This window comes from Microcaecilia unicolor, chromosome 9, assembly GCF_901765095.1.
Source record: "Microcaecilia unicolor chromosome 9, aMicUni1.1, whole genome shotgun sequence".
In the NCBI taxonomy this organism is placed as follows: domain Eukaryota; kingdom Metazoa; phylum Chordata; class Amphibia; order Gymnophiona; family Siphonopidae; genus Microcaecilia; species Microcaecilia unicolor.
This window is the reverse complement of record NC_044039.1, coordinates 157798684-157825904: the sequence shown is the minus strand read 5'-3', so window position 1 is coordinate 157825904 and position 27221 is coordinate 157798684. Positions and strand designations below refer to the sequence as shown.

The following is a 27221-nucleotide window of genomic DNA, read 5'->3' as shown; positions in this document are numbered from 1 at the left end:
AAGATCCTTCTATAACACTAATTGTCTATTTTTTAATATATTTCCACCACTCATGATGTATTGTAAGCCACATTGAGCCTGCAAAGAGGTGGGAAAATGTGGGATACAAATGCAATAAATAAAAGTATCAGCCAGGCCCACATAAGCAGCCTGAACACAGCCTGGCAGCCTGCCTGGACACAGCCAGACACTGAACATTGGGGGATAATTTAGCTGGTGACGATCATCATTTAAAAAATGCTGACTACCGCCAGCTCAGTATTAGGGTGGGGGTTTACTAAGCTTGGTAGCTAGGGATTTCCAGCTGGGTGAATAACAATGGCCTACTTATCCTTGGAGAAAAAGTTACTCAACCTGTAGCAACTGTTCGCGGACAGCAGGCAAAATATTCTCACCTTCTCATTTCCCCTTGGAATTGTATTTTTTAGCTTTGTACAGGGACCCATGCCCACGTGTTGGGTATGAGACACTGCTAGAAAGTTCTTAATCTTGCTAGTCAATGTCCGCACCGGGCTCTGTTGGATAATGCCACTCAGCTGTGAGAATACTTGGGCCTGCTGTCCTCGAACACCCACTACAGGTAAGTAACTTTGCTTTCTTCACAGATATGTACTATCCCAGCACAATCACACCAGATTCTGAGGCCATGAAAAGATCAGACCACTCTGTATTTAAAGTCTGGGCCAATCATAAAAAGGCAGCAAGTCACATGTCCAGATTGTTGTGGTTATCCAGGTCTTGCTGCATGTAAGTGGAACTGTTTTGGCCATTGTGCTGTGGCTTTCTTCAGAGGATGTTTGGAAGGTCTGCAATTTGTCTTTATGTAGTGGGTTCTCAAACCTGATGGCTGGGGTTTGAGGAGGGTGGGAAAGACTGTTTGTCACATTTGAATTATGTCAGGAAAGTCTGTTAGTCAGGATTCTGGCAGAAACTGAGGCAAGTATGGATGCAAGCTTCTGTGATGCACTATGCTATTCTGATGCTGTTCTTCTTTAGCAGTTTACCTATGCAATCTGTTACTCTTTGAACATAGGGGAGTATTCTCAGTTTTTGTTATCTAATGGTTGTTGATTTCATGGGTTTTAGGGTTTAAGAAGTAGCTCTTCTGCTGTATCTATTAGCCAAGAATGTGTCCTTTTCTTTTTGAAGACTGGTGTCCAGGAGGAGGCTATGTTTTTAGGAGGGCATCAGGATTGGAATTGGGGGTGATGGTGGAATAGTGTTCCCCTTATGCAGGTCCTGGATCATATTCAGCCAGGACCTGCACAAATATCTTTATGCTACATTATCAGCCTGGACCTTCTTAAGTCCTAGCTCCCAGCACATGTTTAGTCATATGCCGATATTCAATGCTGGTGCCTGCATCCGGCCTGGTATTGAATATCTGGGGTTAATTTAGTCAGAAATGATCAGCACTTAAAAGAACACTGACCACCGACAGGAATATGATTTAAGCATGTATATACTAACAGTAAATTACAAATAAAGACCAAAATGCCCTCTCCAGTCTCATCAACTGAGAGTTGTCCAGTTGGCTAATAAGCATATAAATTCCCATGGAACTCAACACCAGTTTCTGCTCCCTATATCTTAAACCTAATTGCACAAACTTTTTCCAATTACTGCCTTCTGTAGCTATACCAAGCATTCCCAAAATCAGAGTGATTTCTTCTACTGTTAAATCAGGTTAGGCGCTACTGTCATTTTAATCTATACAAGACTAGGGCTTAGTTTCTGGAGGCATAATCTGGAATGAGATTCCACCACTTATTTTTATACTCCAGAGCCAAAAACAGGTGTTCTGCTCCAGCTCCTCCCTTCTAGGCAGTCTGTAGAAAAGAAATTCAAACAGTCACTCCATAACTGATCCAGACCCTCTTCTGTTTAGTTCATTTAAAATTTGATATACTATCTTTGTGATAATACTACAAAGTATAATACATATAGCAATAATCACAAAGGCAACCAGAATGTCAGCATGGCTTAATGATTAGCTCATTGTAGACAGCTCCCCCTGCAAGTCATGGTCTCCCAAGAAATCAATCTATCTGGGAGAAAGCCTGAGACAATAAGCCTAACTTCAAACCAGTTATTTCCACAAAGAGATTTTGGCTCACAGGAAAAAAGATGTAGAAGCTGCCATCTACAAAAAGGCTATTAAAGGATACTAACTTGTTATATATGGCAAAAGAAGAGGACAAGGGTTACATCCTAGATTATATATATCCCAAGAGCTTTGTGAGGTGGGGGAGCATTAAATATTCAAGTTTACTATTGGTGTACATGCTTGAGCAATATGCCAGTGGACAGCAGGCTGCAAGGATAAGGTTCTACATTAAAGCTTCAGTGAGGTGGTTATAATTATGCATTGTAGAGAGGATTACACAGAAGCTATTTAAGGTGAAATAATTTTTTTCTATCATATTTTGAAGCCTGGGTTACAACAAAAATCAATATAAAAGTTACAATTGTACTTGAAGGGATCTTGAATTCATAGACTTACAGCTTTTCTGAATTATTTTCCTTGGTGCTGAAAATAATAAAAAACATTGTTTTATGGTAATCACAAGCAGAAATAGGACACATTAAAAACAACCTACTGCACATGTTTATTTATTATGAATCAGATAAGTTTGATCACAATGAAAATTTTTATTCACAACTTGTAAAGAAACTAAATACAAAACTAACACTTCTCAAAATCTGCATTACTTCAGCTTCTTTTCTTGCAAAAAACAATTGATGTAATTGAAAAACTTGAACAAAGTTAGTGTGAAGATCTACTGCAGGAGTTGCTATGTGGCATCCCCACCTTCAAATAGTATATGCTTACAGGGGAAATGCATTTTCTGTATTTTATATTAAAATGTCCAGCTTCCTCCTGTTGTGTTCCATGCAGTATCAAACAGGTGAAAGCTATTATAAACACCTGTACCAGGCATAGCCACACTCAAAATACAGGGCTCCAAGAAACATGGGTAGAAATTCAGAACTCTAAAATGTGTTCCTTCACAGTTATGTACATTTTGTAGCAATACATATAAATTTAACAAAAATGTTTCAAGAAAAAAAAAAAGAAAAAGTTTTGCTCAATGTGTACTATGCTAGTACATTTTATACAAGAGCCTATGCATAACTGTATCATACCTACCACCATTCCCCTAGCCCTCCCCAAACCTCTGCAATCTTGTACTGAAATATATTCATAAAGACCACAGAAGGGATGTGATAACAGTTTCATTTTCTTCATTTTATAAAGAGACAAAATCCTGCTCTCATTTAATACAGAGAACTATGGGGTAAGGTGATGGTAAATACATATGGAAAAATAAAGAAAGGCTTTGTCAGAACAGAAAGTATTCCCACCAGTATTTGAAACACACAAGGCTTAAGATGTCTGAACAAAAAAAAAATGTTTTTGAAAAGTACACAGGATCTAGACTTCAGATAAGCATGAACATTTGGATAAATGAAATAAAGAGAATACTAAAATATATCAAAATTATAGTTTCATTACCCACTTCAGGGCACACAGACATAAAAGCATGTTAAATCTGCTAGCATCCAAACTGTGTAAACTAATCAGACATGTACAACTACCCCAACATACTTCCATTAATAAGTTACTAAAGGGTGACTACTGCTAGTTATCCTGTGAATATTAGCTTGTGTATTCATTAAACTGGGAGACAATTTAAATTCATATGTTACAGACTTTATGTTTGTATTCCTATCTAATAAAAATGTATATATGTAATTGTTCAGATTTTGTTTAAACTCAAGACACTGGACTTAGGATCTTCCAATCAAGTAGAAGAGGAAGGATAATACTGTCCATAATTCCAATGATTCTGATAGTTGTACTGAAAAAAAAAATGCAAAAAAAACCCCAAATTAAACTTACAGACCAATAGTATAATTCATACTTAAGCACTTTTTCACTGTGGCAGCACATTTTATATTTAAACATGTGTGTCAAAGCAACCATTCAGCTATACAAAGTAGTATCTATGGAGTCAGATACTTGCTACTGGTTTTACTAGCCAAATCTGAAACAAAAACAGCATCCATATAATGACAGTATTTAATATTTTACTGAGATTATATTAAACTATTATTTTATTTGAATTTTATTTAACTCCACTCTTAAACAAACAAACAAAAAAAACACCACCAAACTAAGAAACAAGCTCAATCACTAACCTCGTACCAGGAGCCATAATTATAAGCATCTTGACTTCCCTGCATGTCACCACTTATCTGGGAAGAGGCTACATTTGCTTCTTCTATATGTGGTTTCTTTTCATCTGGCTCTTCAGATCTGCAACATTAAATATTCCCTTTAGTGTATGTGCTGTCAAATAATTCGCTATAGCAATTAGAGGAAGTTGGGACAGGAAAAAACACACACATTTGTTACTAGGCAGCTAAAATTAGGACCCTGACACTCAATGGAATCAATATGGAAGGGCTATGGAGAGCTATTTTTACTATCATCAATAGAACCCAGGCCATGAAGAGTCTGTGACTGATGTCAATAGGGCTATTACTAAGTCAAATGGCTTAGCTGGTATGGAAGGAAGATTGGTATACTGGCAGGAAAGTGCCTGCCTGCAAGCAAGGTAAGTGTATGGAAACAATAATTCCAGGCAAGGCTTAGAAACCAGGAGACAGATCTAGAATCAAGGGGAGATTTGTGTTGTTGGGAAAAAATGCAATGAATAGAAGAGGGTGAGTGCTTAAGGAGTGAAGGAAAGGAATGTAGAGAATCTAACCCCCTAAATTATAAAAACAAATAGAAAAATGAAGTTTATTTATTCAAAACTTGCTATACCGCTTTAACCAACTAGCAGAAGAAAGCAGTTTACAGACTAAAAACAAATAAGGAAAGAAATAACAATGCTTATGTAGAAAAGACGGTTGTTTATTTTAGCGTAACATCAGGTCATTCATCCTACGGAACACTGTATTTTCAAGTAATGGACCAGTGTTGTGGAATAAGCTACCTGGTTACCTATGTCTCAGTACAACATTGCAACAATTTAAGAAAGCACTAAAAATGTACTTTTTTGTACAGGCCTTCCCTTCTGTGTAATGGTAAGGGTTTTTTTTCCATTTGTTTGTTTGAAAAGGTATGCAGAATTACTTACGACTCCTGGAGGATATGTAATTATTTGTATGTATGTTTTATATTGTAAACCACTTAGATCTAAGGTGGTATAAGTTTTTTTTTAATAAAGTAAATAAGTTGCTATCCACCAAATGTTCTTAATGTGTTTTTAATCCTTGCACACAGCTAATTACATCATTTTTTTCTGATAAATAATACTAAGCATATGAAAATTGTTTTACAACAGGTACTTTATGGAAGGCTGGGGTTATGAGATATAGTTCTGATTTTGAAAGTTAAAATATTTTGAAACTGGATACGAGAGCTAAGATTTTAGAATATTTTATACACAGGTGAGAATTGTCATATAAAAGAGGTTTGTTAGTTCATACAAGGCAGTAGTTCAAAACAGCCAGTACGGTATTTTGTTAATATCCTTAATATGGTGACTAAATAGATTTTTTTTTAAAGACATTAAAAGATTTTTTTCTGCCCATTTTGGGGTCAATGCTCAAAACAATTTGTTTAGCTGAACCTCAAGAATTACCTGAACAAAGTCACCAACTTTAAATTCCACCTTTCCTCCTCCTTACCTGATCAGAACAGATACATTTTAGTCAGACCACGTCTGGCTAAAATCTGATGAAGTATAGGAGAGGAAAGCAAGTTGCTTACCTGTAACAGGGGTCTCCACGGACAGCAAGAGAATGCAGCCACACTCTAGGTAACATAATTTGACAAGTGCCAGCGTGACTGGTTCTTCCAATACCTCAGAGGTTTTAATTAACCTCTAAGAATGTGCAAGGGTTCCCTGTGCCACCTTGCTCTGACAAGTACCCCCCCCCCCCCCCCCCCCCAGTCCATAGCCAAGCTAAAGTGAAAGATTCTTGCTTCCTTTTTGTTGATTTGCATTTTTTTTGAGGGGATGGTGGTAGTGTGGCTGCACTCCCTTTCTATCTACAGAGAACCCCCTGTTACAGGTAAGCAACTTTGCTTTCTCTGCAGACAGCACTGGAGAATGCAGGCATGTTCTAGGTAGGTCCCTAGCTAACAGCCACAACCAATGTTTTTGTCTTAAGAGGCCCGCAAGAAACAGTCGGGAGCAGGAAGGAAAGATATTGGAAAGTTAACACTAAAAGATTGCTTAGAACTGCTTGACCAAAAGCTACATCCTGAACAGAAAGCGGTCTAAGCAGTAATGCTTGCTAAAGTATGAACAGTAGACCATGTTGCAGCTCTACATATGTCTGTAATGGAAGCTGTTTGAATATTAGCTACTTAGGTGGCTTTTGAACAAAGTCTGTGTGGTCATATGTGACCTGGTGAATCTATGCCCTGGAATAAATAGCATAGGGAAACGCAGTCAGAAATCCATTAAGCCAGGGTTCTTTTGGAGACATATAAACCTAGGTGATTGGGATTGTAGGAAACAAATAACCAGGTAGACTTTCTGAAGTCCTTGGACTACAGATGAACTCTACTACTTCTACTGCACTAGAGTGTACAAGGCAGTTTGTCTGTGACAAATGAGATGGTGGAAAAAATGCAGGAAATACTATTGTTCAGTTTACATGAAAGACTAAAGCTACTTTGGATGAGTGCAGAGAAGTACTCTTATGAAAGAACTGGGTATATGATGGTAGGGACGTAGCCAGACACCCAATTTCGGGCAGGCCTGCGATGAACATAGATGGACACGACCCCCCCCCCCCATGCCCCCCCTGCCTGGCATCTCCACCCCCTCCAAGAGATTTTTTTTTTTTTTTTTGGGGGGGGGGGGGGGGGGGATCACAACTCCCCTAACTCCCGGTACCTTTACATCTTCTCCAGCAGTGAGCAGCAACTTATTCCACTTGCTTGTGGCAGCTCTGAGCCTTCCCTCTGATGCAACTTTCTGGTCCCATGAACAAGAAATTGCATCAGAGGGATGCCTAAGGCCTGTGCGAGCAAATGTGTTCTGCTCGCTGCCGGCTAAGAACTAAAGAATTTAAAGGTACGGAGAAGAAGTGACGTCAGCGAACAGCATGGTCGCATAAGAGCGGAGTTCCCGCTTCCCCACAAGAATTGAAAGCGATAAAGCCAAACTGGAGACATTCTGAGGAAAAGAAAACTTATGTGGCTTCTGATCTGCTTGAGACCAAGGAGCTCATGACCCAAAAAATATTGGGGGTGGATTTATCACGCTTCGCCTTCCTGAAAGGAGCAGAGATGCAGGAAAATAAGACGGCGGAGCCTAGGAAACAGCAGGAACCGCTAAGTGCGAAAGAGCCCCACCAAGCGAACAATACTCTAGAACAGTACCATTTGGAGAGTTCAGTGGCGGAGATTTCCCCAGACCTGAAAAACTGGCTACAAGAGATTAGCTCAAACCTGAAAGCTCTGAGGACAGAGGTAGCGACACTTGGAGCGGATCTGAGAGGAGAAATCCGCAAGTTGGGATCGCGACTTGAGAAAATGGAAACGCAAGTGGAAGGCCACAGTGAAGCGATAGGAGTGGTGGACCAGCAACTTACAGACCTGCAAACGGAGCAACAGCAATTGCTGGAAAAAATAGAAGACCTAGAAAATAGAGGTCGCCGAAACAACTTAAGCTTCCGGCGCTTGCCTGAGACATCTACCTATCAAGGCTACAAAAACTGGTGGGAGAACTATTGGCAGCGAATGGCACACCTATACAGATTGAGACCATTCAACTACAAAAAGCTCACAGAGCGTTAGGCCCCACGCGGAATAACACATCTAAGGACATTATAGCATGCGTTTCTAGCTATAAAGGAGCAGGTTTAAAAGCATCGCGCCAATATCAAGAGTTTATATGGGACTCTTATAAGATTGATATTTATCAAGATTTGGCAGCAGCGACTTTAAAACGGAGAGGTGAGCTAAAACCGTTTACCAGAAAGCTGCGGGACCTTAATATCCAATATTGTTGGAGGCACCCCTTCACCCTAGTTTTCTACAAGGAGGGGAAGATGAATTAAGTGAAATCTTTGCAGGAGGCGAGGGTGATATGCCCAGAAGCTGAAATAGAAAAAGAACAAGCAGACCCACGGAAGGAACAGAGATGTGTGTCACACTTCGTCCCGCTGAAATGGAGGAGAACGGGCAAGGGGCCAAGGTGCTTACAGCGGCAGCAGTCGGCTACGAAAGTCACCTGATGGCCAGACCCAGTATGGGCAAGGGTTGAACTGATAATAAAGGCCTCGGAAACCAAAAGGGAACAAATAAGAGAGACTAAATATGAACATATTCTTGGGACTGAAAGAAGCAGTTTGGTTCAATATGTTAAGTACATAAGTAACGCCACACTGGAAAAAGACCAAGGGTCCATCGAGCCCAGCATCCTGTCCACGACAGCGGCCAATCCAGGCCAAGGGCACCTGGCAAGCTTCCCAAACATACAAACATTCCATACATGTTATTCCTGGAATTGTGGATTTTTCCCAAGTCCATTTAGTAGTGGTTTATGGCAGTGGCGTAGCCAGACAGCCAATTTTGGGTGGGCCTGAGCCTAAAGTGGGTGGGCACAAAATTATCTCTGCTCCGCCATACCTCCACCTCAAAATATAAATACTTTAGCTAATGAGGATCCTCAAGCTTTGTTAGCTGAAGACTTTCTCCAAAGGCAATTAATACCAATCGGTCCAGCACTTTTCTCCCTTCCCCGCCTCCAGTCTACGGTCTGGCACCTCTCCCTAGCTCCACCCCATTGACAATTAAATTTAGATATTAGATATGTATCATATGTCAAAGAATAAAGTGGTTGCTCAAAGCATCAATCAAAGCAACAATCGCTCAACTGCAAAACACTATGCACAAATTTGTGCAAAAACACACTCAGAACCTTACTGTACCATAAATATTACACTGGGCAGACCCTAATACACCAATATACCGATATGGAAAATGCAGACCGTCAACAATATGAAACAAGGGATCATATCACAATTCTCATGTAGAGCCACAAAACACCTTTTTAGGGTGGATAGTGTTCACAATGAGCTCCTTTTATTAACGACCATATATAGATCCTTCAAGAGGTAGTGTGTCATGATTTAGGTTCTACACCCTTTCTGATGTTTTGATGCCACCTCAGTAAGGCCAATACACAAATTCTCCACTGCAAAACACTATACACAAACTTGTGCAAAAACACACTTATAACCTTACCAAACCATAACAGCACTAATTCCAAGGACAGGACGAGCTACAACCTTATGCGCGGAAAGGCAGCACTATAATTACACCAGGCTCTAAAACACCAGTACAAAACCTAGTGAAACAAAACAAAAACAAAACAAAAAAGGCTGCAAATACTACATGCTAGCAGAATACTGCACCTTGATCACACATGAAAAACACACGACAACAGATATGAAGGCAAATTTCTGAACTGGAAAGTTACCTCAAGAAGTCAGACTCAGCATGCAGCAATACTAGAAAAACTGAAACTTACATGCAAAATATCACAGATGCACATTTCCAAAAGCTGACATATTCCAATTAATAAATTCTGAATTAAAAAATGTTTTCTACCTTTGTTGTCTGATCATTTAGTTTTTCTATTCGCGTTGGTCCCAGTGTCTTCTGTTTTATGCAGTGTCTTCTTTCTATTTGATATTTTCCACTCACCATGTCCACCATCCTCTTGTGTCCTTATGCTTTCTCCCCCTGCCCTCCCCTCCCCTCTCCTCATCCATATCCAGCAATTTCCTCTCTCCCCTCCATCCATCCATGTCCTGATGTCCAGCAATTTCCTCTGTCCCCTTCCCTCCAGCGATCTGTTCTCTCCCCCCCCCGCCCTCCTCTCCATGTCCAGCGAGTCTCCCTGCCCTCCCTCAGTTCCCCAAAAGCCCTCCGAGTCCTCTCCGTTCCCCCCTCCCCTCCCACCCATGGCCAGCGAGTCTCCCTGCTCTCCCTCAGCTCCCCAAAAGCCCTCCGAGTCCTCTCCATTCCCCCTCCCCCTCCCCTCCCACCCATGGCCAGCGAGTCTCCCTGCCCTCCCTCAGTTCCCCAAAAGCCCTCCGAGTCCTCTCCATTCCCCCTCCCCCTCCCCTCCATGGCCAGCGAGTCTCCCTGCCCTCCCTCAGCTCCCCAAAGCCCTCCGAGTCCTCTCCATTCCCCCCTCCCCTCCATGGCCAGCGAGTTTCCCTGCCCTCCCTCAGTTCCCCAAAAGCCCTCAGAGTCCTCTCCATCCCCCCGCCTCCCGCGCACACGAACCTGTCCTTTTTATTTCAGTAGCAGCGAGCGACGTGAAGGCACTGCAACGCTCGCCAGCTTCAAGTTCTCCCTTTCCTCCTCACACACAGTGTTCGTCCCGCCTTCGCGGAAACAGGAAATACGTCGTCGTAAAGGCGGGACGGACACTGCGTGAAGAGGAAAGGGAGAACTTGAAGCAGTGTCTTCACGTCGCTCGCTGCTACTGAAACAAAAAGGACAGGTTAAACATTTGCGTGGAGGGGGGGGGCAGACGGAACTGAGGGGGGGAACGGAGGAGGAGCGGAGGAGGGCTGACAGTCGGGCGAGGGAGGGAAGGAGGAATGCCACGCGGGGCCTCAGAGCGACTCGGGGTGCACCATTCCTGGGTGGGCCTTGGGCTTAAGTGGGTGGGCCTGGGCCCACCCAGGCCTACGCCCCTGGTTTATGGACTTGTCCTTTAGGAAACCGTCTAACCCCTTTTAAAACTCTGTTGGAAGTTTAACATTGGGGTAAGCGGTAAGCGATTTGTTTCTCCCTTTCTTTCTGAATAGGTGCCTAGTGGTACACCATGAGGTGCCATAATATTGATGGGGAGCATAGGGGAAGGGGGAGAGGGTTAACTTTAGGCACAATGGGGGGGGGGGGCAGAGGGAGGGGATGGTGAAACGGGAGGGCGGGAAAGAGGGAAGAGGTGTGTCTTGGGAAAAGGTATACGACAAAAGAGAAAAGAAAATAAGGATAGGATTTAATGGCTGATATAACATGGGTGACCTTGAATGTAAAAGGATTAAATATTCTGAGAAAAAGACAATTGTTGTTTAGAGAATTATGCCGCCTTCGGGTGGCTATAGCTTTGATTCAGGAGACATCTTAAATTTGAGTAATACTAAGAGTAAAGGGGTGCTAATAGCTTTAAGAAACTCTAAACCATGGGAGATTCGGAAAATAATCAGGGATAAAGAAGGGAGATACCTATTAATGACTGTAGCTTTAGCAGGGAAAACATATACTGTAGTAAATATATATGGGCCTAACACAAATCAAGGAGAATTTTATCAGGAAGTAGACCTTCAGATTACTCAACATGTTGAGGGATCCTTAGTAGTGGGAGGAGACTTTAATGTTACATTGCACCCACACCTAGATAATTCTTCACTCAAAGTAAATTATGCTGAACAGGGTAGGCGACAACTTCAGGAGCTCATGACACGGTGGCAGCTAACAGATCTTTGGCGCAGGGATAATCCCAATCAGCGGAGTTACACATACTTTTCGGTAGTACACCATTTTCTAGGATAGACGTGGTTAGGGGATGCGACAGTTCTAGGGCTGACAGATACCCAGGAAACTTTGCCTCGCACTTGGTCGGATCATTCCCCAGTGCTTTTACGTTTAAAAAACACGGGGTTAGTAAAAGAAAAACATACTTGGCGCCTAGATGACGTGTTACTGGCCGACCCAGAAAACCTGAATAAGATAGAACAGCATATTAAAGATTACATATTTTTAATGACACTGAAGAGGTCTCCCCGATTACCTTGTCGGAGGGCTTCAAAGCAGTACTCCGGGGCCAGCTTATAGCCTTAAGATCATATTGTTGGAAAAAGCGCTCTGCAGAAGAGACTGAGAAGGGAACTAACAAAAACTGAGGAGCAGATACAAAGGGAGGGTATCCAAACGTCATCTGACTTGGTAAATCGGACGCGGGGACTCCGCAATCAAATTCGGGTACTTGAATTAGCAGATATCTCGGAACAGCTACAGAGAGCGTGCCAGTCACACTTTGAGTTTGGTAACACATCTAGCTGACTTCCAGCTTATAAACTGAAACAGCAAACCACTAGAAATGGGGTGAGGGGTCTTCTAGATTACAGAGGAGAACTACATTCAGATGAGAAGTTCTTGAAGTTGACCTTTAGAAAATATTACGAGACATTATACACACCAGAGACCTCCCACAACCAGGAGGACATAGCACAATACTTAGAGGAGGTTAAACTCCCGCAGCTATCCAGTAGCACCAAGCAAGCTTTATCTGATCCTATTAAACTAGAAGAGAGAGAGCAATCTATTAAAGAATTGGCCCCTAACAAGGCTCCAGGCCCAGATGGCTATACTAATAAGTTTTATAAAGTATTTGGAAAGCTAGTGGCTCCCCTCTTGCTAAAGGTGTTTAACTTCCTGGGTGCAGAGTCCGGGTTCCTGCCGACATGGAACTTAGCCACCATAACAGTTATACCTAAGCCGGGCAAGGATCCACAGCATTGCAGCTCATACAGGCCCATCTCTTTATTGGGAGTTCATTACAAAATCTTCACTAAGATTCTGGCAACTAGACTGCAGAAATATCTCCAGCTGTTAATCCATGAAGACCAAGCTGGCTTTATACAGGGCAGACAGACCTTTGATAACATTAGGAGAGCCCTATACATGATACAAAATACACACCTTAGTACGACCCCACTATGTATTTTGTCACTGGACGCTGAAAAGGCGTTTGATCGGGTGAGCTGGCCATTTCTTTTCACGGTGACCGAGCAGATTGGTATTGCAGGACAATTTGGAGCGTGGTTGAGATTGATATACACAGCCCCGCAAGCGTCAGTGAGAGTTAATGGCTATTTATCTCAACCATTCCTGTTACATAGAGGCACTAGACAGGGCTGTGCACTATCCCCATTACTTTTTGCCCTAGTGATAGAGCCTTTGGCTATACAAATTAGAGCTCACTCAGGCATCAGAGGTCCAAAGGGCTGGAGACAAAAATTCTCTTATTTGCGGATGATATTCTACGCACACTAAGGGAGCCTTTGGTCTCACTCCCCATAATTAATGAAGTGATCCAAAGATATGGGGAGCTCTCAGGTTTTAAAATCAACCTTTGACAAATCAGAAGCATTAGATGTGAATATATCGAGGGAACAACTGGAGCAGTTACAGGACCAGTTCCCCTTTAGATGGGCAAAAAAATACATTAGATATCTGGGAGTTAACATACCATGCAAACTAGATGAATTTTTCCACAGTAACTTCCCAGATAAAACCAGAGAGCTGTTCCTAGAATTGGAAAGATGCGAGGGTCTCACCCTGTCATGGATGGGGCGGATTACTGCTGTGAAAATGATGATTCTGCCAAAACTCTTATACCTATTCATGGCGCTACCTATAGAATTCCCAGACAGCTTCCTACGGGGCCTACAGAGGAAAATATTCACATTTATATGGAAAAAAAGGCCACCCCGAGTACAGAGAGAGATGCTATACCAACCAAAATAGAGAGGAGGGATGGGGGTGCCTTCCCTACAAACATATTACCAGGCTGCACACATAAGAAATTTAGCTATATGGCTACAAAGGGAAGAGAAGTTAGGAAACAAAATGGAACAGGGATGGTGGGGCCCAATCCCCTTGGAGGCGGCACCCTGGCTCCCGAAGCATAAGCTGGGGGAAACAATTAAAGGAAGCCCCCCCCCATTGCTAAAATGGCCCCTAACGGTATGGAGTAGGGAGAGAGAAAAGTTTTTTCCTGGGCGAACATACTACACACACGTTTCTTAGATTTGCCCCTAAGTTTGGGCTGGGACAGACAGATGGTGCCTACTTAGAATGGGAAAAATGGGCTTGTTTAAACTAGGCCAGATGTATGAAAAAGGAAATGTGATCTCATACACAGAATTATGTCAGGAACATGGGCTCTCCCCCTTACAGGCCTTCCAATACTTTCAGGTGAAGGACTTTATTAAGCGCCGGGCGGAGGAAGAACTTAGCTTGACCGAAATACTACTGGAACACGGAATGATGAAGGGGGGGGGGGGGGGGGGAGAGGGGAGGTATCACTAGACTCTATAAGGCCTTGTTGTTGTATGACACCCCAGTGGAGCACTATATAGCCAAATGGGAGGCGGCAATGGGAGTGGCATACGAGTTCACACAAAGGGCACAAGCCCTTCGATCCCTACTGCGAGTATCAACCTCTAATGGGATGACAGAGAATGGACATAAGATTTTGTATTGTTGGTATTATACGCCAAGTCGCCTGGTAAAAATGTACAGGATCTGCACTGTGTTGGCGACAATGTGAAGCGCAGGGAGATATGTTCCATATAGGGTGGAAATGTGATCATGCGCAAAAATTCTGGACTGAAATTGTGAACTTTTTGAACAAAGTAGCAGCAGTTGCATATCCTGTGACCATAATATGGACAGCTGCTTGTTGCACTTTAAGCCTGAAGGAACTAAACGAGCCATACATCAATTTTCTACTCAGTTGTTTGTGGCAAGTAAGAGGACTATTGCATCTGCCTGGAAGAAATCTAATATACTGGGACTACAGGTAGTTCTGGAAAGATTGGACAATGTGAGGCTGATGTCAAAACTTACAGCCATAAGAAAAGGAACAATTGCTCATTACTACAGAATTTGGGACATATATGACAAATGATACATAGAGAGGAGGCTTCTATACTACTACTACTTATCATTTCTATAGCGCTATTTAGGAGGAGGGAGGGGCAAGGAGGGAGGGTACAGGGACCTGAACGAGGGGGAAAAGGTGTTTATGTAAAAAATTTTATCTGATAAAATTGTTGAGGTTGAGATGTTGATTATTATTATGTTAGGCAGGAATGATGTTATGACTTGATCCTGTATTCAATGAAAAATCTTAAAATAAACAATTGGAAAAAAAAAAAAAAAAAAAAAAAAAAAAAAGAATTTAAAGGTACTGGGAAGGGGGGCTGGGATAGTGCAGTTAAGTAACCCCCTGATCTTATGGAGAGAGAGATGCCAAGAATCATCAGCTGGTGGGACGGGGATCACTGCTAACCACATCACTGCTGGGCAGGCCTGAAACCAAAGTGAGTGGGTCTGTGCCTACCCAGGTCCACCCGTGGCTACACCACTGTATGGTGGATAATAAACAAGAGCTTGCAGCTAACCTGCTGGTCTTGAAATAGTTATGGCAACAATAAAAAGTGGTTTCCATGTTAAATGCATTAAGGAAGCTGTTCCTAATGGTTTGAATGGATTCTCCACAAGTTTGGCTAAAACGATATTGAGAACCCCCCCCCCCCCCCCCCATATTGGTGGAGAGGCCCCCATGAGTGGTTGTGTGTTCATGTGGCTTCTCTTGAAATAGGTGGAAGATAAAAGATGACAGATGTTTTTAGGCCTTGGTCCAACAGGTGGAACAAATATGTGAAGATTGTTGTTGGGAGGACAAGTGATTGGGTCCTTGTTTTGTGCCTGTGCCCATAATCTAAAATGATGCGACTCAGACTGATGGGACTTTAGAGTTGTTGTTTTTCTTGAGGCTAGGAGTACTTGTTTTATGGGTCAGATAGAGGTTCAATTAAATCCCTCTTAATCTGCAAGCTGTAAGGGACAAGTTCTTCAGTTTGGGATGCAAGACCCGTCTGCTGTATAGATAGTTAGGAGGAGCGGAAGCCAAATCCGCCTTGGTTAGTGAGGAGCTTTAAATATTAGTATCTTGGGAATGAGAGGGAATGGAGGAAAAGTGTACAGTAGATTTTGGTTTCAGGGAAAGGTGAATGCATTTGTAGAGAGTCGATGTGAGTCTGGATGTAGAAAACAGAGCCAAATATACACTGCATTGTCCTGTGTAACAAAAAGGTCTATGGAGGGTGTTTCCCATACATCAAAAAGCATACAATGCTTATAGTTTACAAAAATGTGATATACTGTTTCTTGTTGAAAAAACAAATCAAAACAGTTTACAAGAAGAAAAAACAAATTAAAACAAAGAAAGGAATGCCAATGTACTGATAGGAAAGAACTCAGACATCAACCACACAATCATACCATAGAAAAGTAAGCACAAAATTCCATACAATTAAATTCAATTAGGTCACTGCTCTCGCTGCAGAGTTCTCCATGGAATGTACACAATATTAAACAAAGGCCAATTGAAAAAAACATGTCTAAGTGGAACGCTGGTGAGGAATTTTCTAATCTTAAATTTTTCAGGAGTTCCAAATGGCAGAAGCAAGAAAGAAAAATTCTGAAGCTCTTATAGACTCCCACCGTGCTTTAGATGGAGGGGGTAAGATGAGCTTACTGTCAATGACTGAAGGATCCAGTTGGTGTATAAGGTATTGATAAAGATGCAAGATATGAAGGAGTACCATTGTGCAAAGCCTTATATGTCAATATTAAGATTTTAAATTTAATTCGATATACTATGGGCAGCCAATGAAGACTCTACTGTAGTGGAGATGCATGGTCATAATGTTTTGCCTTACAGATTATATGCGCTGTGGTGTTCTGAAGCATTGGAAGTCGTTTCAAGTTGGCTTTGGTCATGCATGTGTAAACAGAATTACATTAATTGTAGCACAAATTTATATAAGCATAGAAGAGGGTGCTAAGGGATATAGTATCTACCAGGTTTTGGATTGACCTGAGGCAAAGAAAATAAAAACCTGTCTTCATTACCTGGGAAACTTGGGTCAATACCTAGGAAACATGGAGAGAGGGGGGAGGAAGATAATGCAGAATCTAAAATGACTCCAAGGTATTTAAAAGAAGTAACTGGCATAATCAAATCTATCAAAAAGTAAAAGAATTACTTCAGGAATAGGGGACGAACCAGTAATCCAATCTGATACTCTCTTGTCAAGGTTAAAAACAAGACGGTGCTGAGCCAATCGATCAGTGACTTCCTGCAAACAATCCTGTAAAGGTGAGAGATTAATGGCCTATGGGTCAGTATAATGTATTAATAGGAACCATCCGCATAAGAGAAGGCGTTAATTGCACGAGTTCGAATAATATGTTACTATGTTATGTTAAGTAACGCTAACGGACTAGCAAACAAGTTACAGAGAGAAGGAGACAGAACCAAACCCAGGGAGACCCCACAAGTGAGAGAACAAAGTAAGTGGAAGTGCCTTGGACAACTGGGAAAGAACGGTTGACAAAAAAGTAGTAAACCACTTAAGAACTGTGCCAGAAATACTTAAAGAGATCAAGTGTTGCAGTAGAAGAGTATGATCAATGAGATCAAATGCAGCTGAGAGTTCTAAGGTCACCACCAATGCAGTCTTACCTCGTTCTAAATTACTATAGATTTTACTTAGCAGAGCAGTGATTGCAGTTTCTGTACTATACTCTTGCCTAAAGCCTGACTGGCAAGGATGTAAGGCGTTAATAGATTCAGTGTAAGACTGCAATTATTGTAAAATCAGATTCAATTATTTTTGAAAGAAAGGGTAGGTTTGAAACAGGACAACAGTAGTTTGGTTGCAATGGATCAGAGTTTACTTCTTTTTTTTTTTTTTTAAGTGGCTTAATTGAAGCATGTTTTAATGGCAGAGGCACTGAGCCTGCGGAGAGACAGTTGGAGACCAAATAAGGAAGTAATCCAAGCGATGGATGAGTTAACCACCCAGATGGAAATGGATCTGAGGAACAAAAAGTAATATACAACTGTGGGATACTAACCAAGTGACAGTGTCTCGAAAGTAGACCAGGACGCGGAATTTACTCACGATGGAAAGACAAGCAAACAACCAGATGGTAAAGGAGAATTCTGCAGAGGTGGAAAACTATCTTGTAACTTCCGAATCTTATTTGAGAAATATGTAGCCACGAATAGTAGGAGAATCTATAAGAGGTGGAGAAACCAGATGGTTAAATACCCTGAAAAGTTTAGTAGAATCTGATGCTAATCTGATCCGTGTAGAGTAATAATTTTTCTTAGCTGCTTGAATTTGGGCATTGTAATGTTGTTGGATCTTCTTACATAGAGGACATCAGGATACATATTATTATTTTTGCACCAAAAGCGTTCAGCCCTGCAAACTTGCTGTTTACATAAAGAGAGCCCACTTGTAAGGATGTAGTTTGCTGCTGAAAGAGTCTGCCATGCAATTCTGATCACCTGAAGTTATGCAGCTTGAACAGTGACTTTCAGTTAGACTGCCAAACTCCATATTTGTACTGCTGCTTGGCAGAATGAAAGGTATCCTGAGTGCTCCCCCCTCCGTTTATTTTAATGTATCTTTGTTGTTATCACACACGTAAATAGAACAGAGCAACCCAGATACACCATTACAAAAATAATCCGAAATATGGTAATCAAAAGAAGCAATGACTTAAAAGTAACACTGTAATTCCCTAACCCCCCATCACTGAAAATACGAAAGTATAGGCTGGCAAATGCCATTGGGACTACTAGCAATAAATACGGTAAAACCTCATAGGTCTAGAGTATTTACAAAGGTGGAGCGCACTCGAGTGATGTGCAAATATGGGGTGCAGATCTTAAGAAATTGTTTCTTTGCTTTCAGACCCTGAGACTCCACTGAAAGTCTCTCCATAATAAGAAGCACATTCATTTGATTTCTCCACCGCATTAATATGTGTGTGTGTGTGGGGGGGGGGGGGTACTCCTTATCCACTGTTGAACTATACAGCGCTTAGCTAGTAGAGAAGCCTTTTGGAGAAATAAACAAGGTATTTGTGAACCTTCCACTATATCTGTTACATTATCCAAAATACAATTCTAGAGAGTAGCATTTCACCATCTATTAAACATTTGTCTAAGAAGAGACCAGATACATTTCAACACTGACGAATTGGTGTACAATCCTAGAAGCAGTGTTTATATTCCAACGTTTTTATTGATGACTCCATAGCAACATATACAGAAGCAGTGTTTATAAGAGACATTCTGCTTGACAAATTTAAGATAGGTCCCATCGATAGGGACACCTATCTTTTTAGCTCTGGAAGGATGAATATATATCCACATTAGAAATTTATAATGTAATTCTTGTAATTGTGCACTTTCAGCAAACTCTTCTGTAAGTCCTCTATGGAACAGGAGTCAAAATGTCTAGTCCAGTGATCCACAATCATGCTCAAAGCAGTCCCACCTAAAGGTTTTTAAAACTTTCATAATAACGTCCTACCAATCCTTTTGTAACTGCAGGCAAAGACCAACATTCATCAAATGCTGATTCTGTAAAGTCAACACTACGTGTTCTGAGTAAAGACTGGAGATAATGGCAAAACTGCAAATAGGAATACCAATTCTGTGGATGCAAAGTCATAAGCCAATGTTACAGTGTCATAAGGAAACATTATAAGCTCATCTTCTTCTACTGCACGCTGAACCAATGCTAAAACTGTAACTGTTCATTGTTTAAAACAAGTCATAGTAATACCTGGAGGGAAATCAGCATTGCTAACAACAGGTAAGTATTTAGAAAAATGAACACTGAGACCAAACGTCTTCTGAAGAAGTCCATGCTCATCGTACATGTTTTGTTTTGGTTTTTTTTAATTCTTTATTTATACATTTCACTTATACATTCACATATGATAAATGTCTGAAAATCGGAAAATTGTACATTAAAGAATTACTCTTTACTCAGAGCCAATAACATGGAAATTTTGATAATACTTAGACCACATATTTCGATCAAGATACAAAGAAATTAAAGAAAATTAATATCTGACTATAAATAAAATATAATCAGTACTGAGAGGGGGAAGCACAAAATCCAACCAGTGGTTTTAGCTTTCTGTAGGTACAATCCAGGCCACCCCTCCACCCCTTTCTTTAGCAATAATAAATTGTTGTAATTTTCCTGGGTCAAAAATACATAATTGATCCTATCCAAGGAAATTAAGCATCTGCATGCAAATTTTAAGGTAAAAGTTCCTCCGAGTGCGAGAATTCGTGGTTTTAGTCCCAGGAATTCTTCTCCTTTTCTGAGTAGATTTGCTTATATCAGGAAATACTTGAATTGCTGATCCATAAAATTGAGTAGATATAAATCTGAAGTAGAGCCTGAATATATTATTTCTATCGGTTTCAAAGGCAAATGAGGCAAGTAGAGTTGTGCGTTCAGTAATTGTCTCTAATGAAGTTTCAAGAAATTCTGTTAAATTTAAGTCCAAAGCTGGTTCTGATGATGGTGTTTTAACTCCAGCAATATAGTATGATTTAACAATGGGAGGTAAAGCTTCTTTAGAAATACCCAATACTTGAATAAAGTATTTCCTTAACATTTCCATTGCAGGTATCAGAGGTGTCTTGGGAAAATTTAAAAATCTTAAGTTGTTACATCTCAATTGGTTATCTAGATTCTATTTTTCTTTGTGAATTATCTCTTTTTACAACTATATTACCAACAAGACTCTGTATCTTCTTAATCTCTAATACATTTAACTCATATTTATCTTCTTGCTCTTTTACTCTTGAAGTTAAGGATTGCTGATGTTGCTTAATTTCAGTCACTTCAGTTTTAAAGAAATGAGTAGATTGTAGCAGTGAAGTGTTCAAGGCCTGGATCGCGTCCCACAGGGCCTCTAAGGTAATAGCCGGTCTCACTCTCTCTCCGGTTCCCTCAGACGAAGCTGCCACGATGGGAGAAGGTGAGGAGCCCTCACTCCTCGCACTTCCATTCGTTGTCGACGCATCTGGCATTGAAAATCCAGCAGGGCCACCTCTGGTTATCGGAAATTCCATCCGTAGCTCTCCTGTCGGCATCAACTCTCCTCTGGGTCGCGGTGGGGCTGTTTGGAGAGGCAGGCTCAATGACGCCGCCTCTAAGCTAAGATCTCCCGGCGAACCGGAAGGTCCAACCAAGGTCGGTGTTTGCGCTCTGAGCATTTGAACTCTGAAAGCCTCCAGAGTCGTTTGCCAGAGAGTTGGAATTTCACCGGGGGTAAGAGGGGCTTTAGCACCGGATTTCCCCTTTCTTTTCCCCATATTTAGGAGAAAGAAGAAGGAAACTTGACGGTACGTTCTGGAAGTTCAGGAGCAATCAAACAGCACACCCTCTCACGGACGCCATCTTGACCAGCCTCCAGTTCCCCCATCATACAGGTTTAATCAAAACATGATTCTTTAATGATGTAGGACGTTTACTGGTTCTAGCATGAACAACATAAGCTAAACACAATGTCCCGTCTATATCCGTTTCAAATTCCATATTACAGAAATCAGAAGATTGGAAAACTCTGGCATATCACAAATGAAAAGCTATATTATAAGCTCTAAGGTTAGGTAAGCCCATACCCCCATCTCTGCAAAGTAGCTGTAATTGCCACAGAGAAGCTCAGGGTCTTTTAATTCCATATAAATAGTCTAATCTATTCCAATTATGTAAATCTCTCCGTTTGATAATTAGTGGCAGGTGCTGTAACGGGTACATCCACTTTGGTAATAATATTTTCAAAAGCTGTATTTTACCCCACAACAAAATACTACTACTATTTAGCCAAATGTTGCCACCTGCCACTCAAGTTTAGTGATATTATTGGAATATAAATTTGACAAATTTCTCAGGATATATAAACCCAAATATTTTGTCTCACCCACCAAAGTTTTATCTAAAACCTGGGTCAAGCATAAAGCCTCAAATTTATCTAGGTTTATCCATAAGCCAGAAATCTGGCAGAAAGCCATCGACAAATCTGAGGCTTTAGGTAAGGAAAACTTTGGTCATTTACAAGTCATTCTGATATGGAAAGACGTAGCAGCACTGCTTTTTGATAAATGCAGTTAGGACAGCTAGATATTTTGTTAAAACCCTTTCCTCTGGTGCAATATAGGACGTTGTGTCAGAGGAGGCAGGACGCAGAAGAGGAAAGGTCCCTGATGCAGCTCAGGGCTGCCTGTTTGAATTACTACTGGATTCAGAAACAAAGTAAAGAGGACTGTGGGAAGAGGGAGGAGAGAAAGGGAGAGATGCAGGACATGTGGAGAGGGGTTGGAGAGGAAGGGAGATGTACAAGACACGCGGAGGACTGAGGGGTGTGCACAATGCTGACAGAAGCCGTATTTTACACATAACACACGTTGTAGGTGTAAAAATATAGTACATACTTAACACAAATCCATCATTAGTCACCATCCACTTTGTCTCTGAACAGACCATCTCTAATGCAGGGAGCATCAGACAGTCTATCATGAAGGCCACCTTAGTTCTGAGGCTTTATAATCAGGCTGTGTGATGAGCAGCAGCAGCCACTGCAGCTGCTCTGGTAGTATCATAAACATCATATGTTCTTCTTGGAGATTTAGAAGGGATGAAACTTGTTCTGGTGGTGAAAACGTAGAAGTAAAATTATCTAATTGCTGAAGTTTGGAAATGAAGCATTTAACGTTGGTGAGCTACTATTTTGAGCATCAGCACAGAACTCTGATATACCTTCTTCCCCACTGAATCTAAGAACCTATTATCCTTGCCTGTTGGACCCCAGATTTGAGACTTCACTCTCTTGCGTCTGCCTCCAATACTACAGATTGGAAGAAAGTTACAATTGTGACCTTGCACTGGTAGCAATTTGTAGCGAATTTCTAGTCTCTTCGATGCTGGTGGAATACAGGAAGGGGTCCTCCACATTTTTAATTGGATTTCTTGTAAAATTTCATGAATGGGAAAGGCTAATAATTATTTGGGTTCTGAGCAAGGTTGTAAGATGGATCTGAAAACTTATTTTTTTCTGGAGGTTGTAAAACTTTGTATAGGAAAATTCTTCTGGTGGCTGATCTTCTCGAGCTTATTACCACAAATGTGGTGAGTGCTCTGGTGTATGACAGGTAGAATGAACTGGAAGAGATCCCTATCTGGGAAGGGTGCGGACTCTGAAAGGGAGTGATATTCTGGAGAATACTGCAACAACCAAACAGGATTTGAAAATGAGGACAACTTTTAGATATCCTGCAACTGTATGGAATTTGCAGGAAGGTGCTGTAAAGGTTAGTAGGACATCTGCTGATTATTATAGAGTCTGTAGCCAGTTGAGAGCCTGAGCTCACTGTCCTGGGATCTGCTGGGCTAAGAAGGGGCATACAGTTATGAGAACTTTTGCTGCTATGAAGGAAGAGCCCAAGAGAATTTACTTATGATCTGATGATCTTCTTGCAAGAGAGACAGAAGATTTAACACTTCTAGTCAGGATGGGACTCAGACCTGTGGAAAGAGTCCTTTTTCTTTTTGTTGGATGTTTACTCAGTTACAGTTTTTTGAAGTTTCTTAATGGCAGTCACTGTAGGAGGTTGGGGTGGAGTATTGGTCCTGATTCAGTGGAAGAGACTACAAAGCCCTCTGCAGCAGGGCACACAACAGACATGTTTTGCAGCTGTTTTTTTTTTTGACTGCCTGAAATTGTTTTGTCCAGAGTGGGACCTGGAGACAGAGAGGTGGGCTGAGGAACTGAGGGGGAAACCACTAGTGGTATTGATGACATAATACAGCAAAGGTGAAAGAAAAAAATTAAAAGATGTAAATGTGGTTTATAAGAAAAAGCTAGTAAGGAAGAGGAGAGTTCCAAAGCACAAAAGAGGTTGCCAGCACAGCTCGTGGATAAACAACCCGAAGAAACTTGTTGGAACAAGGTGGTGTGGGAATCCCTGCGCATGCTCAGAGATTAATGAAATTTCTCTGAGGTACTGGAGGAATCCAGCACACAGGCTTCAGATGACATTACCTGGAGTGTGCCTGCATTCCCCAATGCTGTCTGTGGAGAAACAAGCAAATGGGGAAGGGGGGAGGCTCAGTTGGACAGCTGACAAGAATACTTAGCCGCTATCAGGTTAACTTTATCTGTGTATCTCAGATGCAGATCTAGCTGGATTAGGAATAATGTATATCTGTTAACAAATTATCTATTACTATTCAGTGGTGCCACGATATCTGATTATCTTGTTGAATATACGGTTAAAGATAACAGGATATAGTGCAACCAAATATTGCCCTCTTTGTTTCTATGGGGCCTGCTCTGTTTGGACCTCAGGATGGGTATGTGAACCCTCAAAAGCAAGTTAAGAAATCTATTCAAGTTCAATAATAATAATTAAAAAGTTATCACCTGTGTGTTTATATTTCCATGTCTATGAACAATGCTTACTACACAGGCCCTCGAAATGAAGTGTAATTTTTTCAAAATCAAAGCTAAGTAGATCCTTTAAACTCTAAAACAGAAGAACTTAGCACAAAAAAAAAGATTATAACAGGAATGCGACAGTAACAGGAAACTGCAAATACAGAGGTAAATTACAAAGAACAAGCATTAAAACTGCAAATATAGAGTAAAATTACAAATAACAAACCTTAAAACTGCAGCTTTTACACAATCTATAGAACCAACATGGTATATGCAAACCTGTGGAAGACTTCATTTCCAGCCTCACAAATTCTTGCTCCATCTCCTTGAAATCAGGAATCTGCAAAACCCTCATGAACTACACAAGTACTTTCACAAAAATAAATAAACACCCCGCCCCACCACAGAACAGTAAAGCTCTTGCACGTTTGTAGTTTTGGAGGATTTTGCCTTAGAATCGAAATAAGTCACGTTTGGAATCAGCACAAAGATGTTGTATGAAGGTAAAATTAGTCCTTACCTGATAATTTTCTTTCCATTAGTCCCAACAGATCAATCCAGAGACTTGTGGGTTATGTCCCACCTCACCCCACGCGTGGAACAAACTCCCCGAGCCCATACGCCAGGCCCCCTCCCTGCCCATCTTCAAATCTCTGCTTAAAGCCCACCTCTTCAACGTCGCCTTCGGCACCTAACCTCTACACCTCTACCCAGGAAATCTAGACTGCCCAACTTGACATTTCGTTCTTTAGATTGTAAGCTCCTTTGAGCAGGGACCGTCCTTCTTTGTTTATTTTGTACAGCGCTGCGTAACCCTAGTAGCGCTCTAGAAATGTTAAGTAGTAGTAAGTAATAGGTTCAAGAATTGGCTGGTGTGACTGTGCACTAGAACTGATGCGCATTGGAGGTAACAAGTGCGGCTGAGAACAAGAGCCAGATGGCGTAGCAGAATATGGCTGTTGGAATTATTGCGCACTACAGATAGCAAGCTGAAGGGGTCGTGAAGCGGCACCTCTAGAGCTCTGTGCTCACTCTCAGCTGGTTGCAACAACTATTAAGCTACCTTTACACTGAAATAGTTCCTGGCCCACTCCTCATGAAATCTAGGTGCCCCATACCATGAAAAGATGCCAAAGAATGCCATAGAAGCAATTAGAGGTACTGGGTATGCTGCAGATACCGGGGTAGCTGGAGCTAGTATGCAAAGGTGTGGCCAGTATCAGTGTGCAAAAAGAAACAGGAGGGCAATTTTTAGCACAGTAGTGTAGTGACAACTGTTCCAGTCATGCAAGAACTGCTTGGACAGACAAGCAGTAAGAGACAATGAAATAAAATATGCCCCATTGGAAACACAGCTGAGTCCACAGTTTCTAACGGGGTGGATAAACCAGCCTTGAACCTGTACCCTTCAGGCAGAAAGGTCAGCCACCTTTCTGAATAAAACTAATTTGATGTAAACAGTGCACACAGTGCAAATGCCACCAGGGCAGCACAGAGAGTGCAGGATTACCATAGAGACTGAGAGAAACCTGAGAGGCCTGTACTAGCCTCAAAATGTAACATTTCTCACAGAAACATGGAGTCAACAGCCCTAAGCCTAACTAACTAAACAATCTGTACGCCATGCTCCGAGAAAGGGAAAGAGTGAAAAATCCTACAACAGGATCCCTAATCCTGATCCCTTTCTCCCCTCCACTAATGATGTACACACACTCTGAATCTCCTCAAGGAAGGTCCAGAAATATTTTTAGTGCAACTATAAGAGGGTACACCCAAACCATAAATCACCTAGTGAGGTATAGGCATGTCCACCAGAAGATTGTCAGATAGTCAGTACTTTCCAAGATGCAGCTTAAGGCTCTCGCTGCCACAGAACAGCCACATGGGTCTACTGGGCCTCCGACCTCACCCTTAGGAAGATGCGGGAAACTCAAAGCTGTGGGAGACCCAAAGTCTAACAAATAGTTGCAAACTGCCCAAGGCCTCCTTCTCAGAAGCCTTTAAATATGAAGAAACTGGGAGCAATCCTCCCCAGTTCCCAAGTCAAATCTTCTGAAAAGCCTGCACATAAAACTTCCAGAATCGCAGGCAAATCGGGCCCTAAGGGAGCTCAGGCGCTTCAGCCTTGCCATGTGGCTTGGCAAGGAAGATGGCAAATGCCCAAGAAAACAGCTGCCTTGCACCCGCCAAAACGAACCGGGAAGGAAAACAACACTCCACGGAGTCGGGCTGTACAGTGGAATTGCGGCAGAGGAAACAGCAGTAGCCCAGCAGCTCTCACACCAGGAGCAGCTTTTGCTCTCCCCCACTGGCACAGGTAGGGTAATGACTACTCACCCCCTTGGGAATCGCTGTCACATGCCAAGTTGGTCCTCACACCCTTTAGCCGGTACTGCAAACCAGCATCAGCTCGCTGCACTGGACAAATCAGTCTGAGGAGTTGTTTCTGTTTTAACAGTGCTCAAATGACATTTTTTTTTTTTTTAAGGCAGGCGAGGACGCCAGAGCAAAAGAAACCTCAGACTCTTTTTAAAGTCAGGAGAATGAAAACCACAAACCTCAGCCAGGCAGAGAGGAGGGGGGTCAATGGGGGAGAGGAAGGGAGGGACCTGGCACCACCAGGTGTGCACCCAAGTCCCAGGACACCTCAGAAGCTCGACTAGGCCCAGGGGACCAGGCCAGGAGCCAATCAATCCAGAGCTGCATGATTCTGACCATCCACCTGCTAAATAGAGAAAACACTGAAGTTAAGGTGGCTGCACATGACCACATATAGTAAACCTCTGAAGTTCTCTTTTCCACTTGCTGGTAGAGGGACAAAACCCACGTCTCTGTATTGATCTGTGGGACGCTATGGAAATGTAAGCTTCCATATATGATCTCACTGGCTCACAATTACTGCCATTGCTCTATCAATGTCAACCTAGATAAAATTAACATCCCCTAACTCAGGGGCAGTGGATCACTTCCAATCATCAGCCCCACCCCTAAGCTCTCTAGTTGAAAATGTGATGGGCCCAGTCTCCTGCTCAGTCATTTCTGCCCAAAC

The 27221-nt window shown here is 41.9% G+C and overlaps 1 protein-coding gene across 1 annotated transcript in view; it reads right to left on the bottom strand.

Annotated features, from left to right (window-relative positions):
* Positions 1-2605: 2605 nt before the first annotated feature.
* Positions 2606-27221, bottom strand: part of PRPF39 (pre-mRNA processing factor 39) — a 165018-nt gene continuing 140402 nt past the window's right edge. The window contains exons 13-14 of the mRNA XM_030214447.1: positions 4204-4321; positions 2606-3863 (exon numbers count right to left, since the gene is read on the bottom strand). Of these exons, the coding sequence (XP_030070307.1) occupies positions 3807-3863; positions 4204-4321 (175 nt within the window). The 3' untranslated portion in view covers positions 2606-3806. The remainder of the gene's footprint in view (positions 3864-4203; positions 4322-27221) is intronic.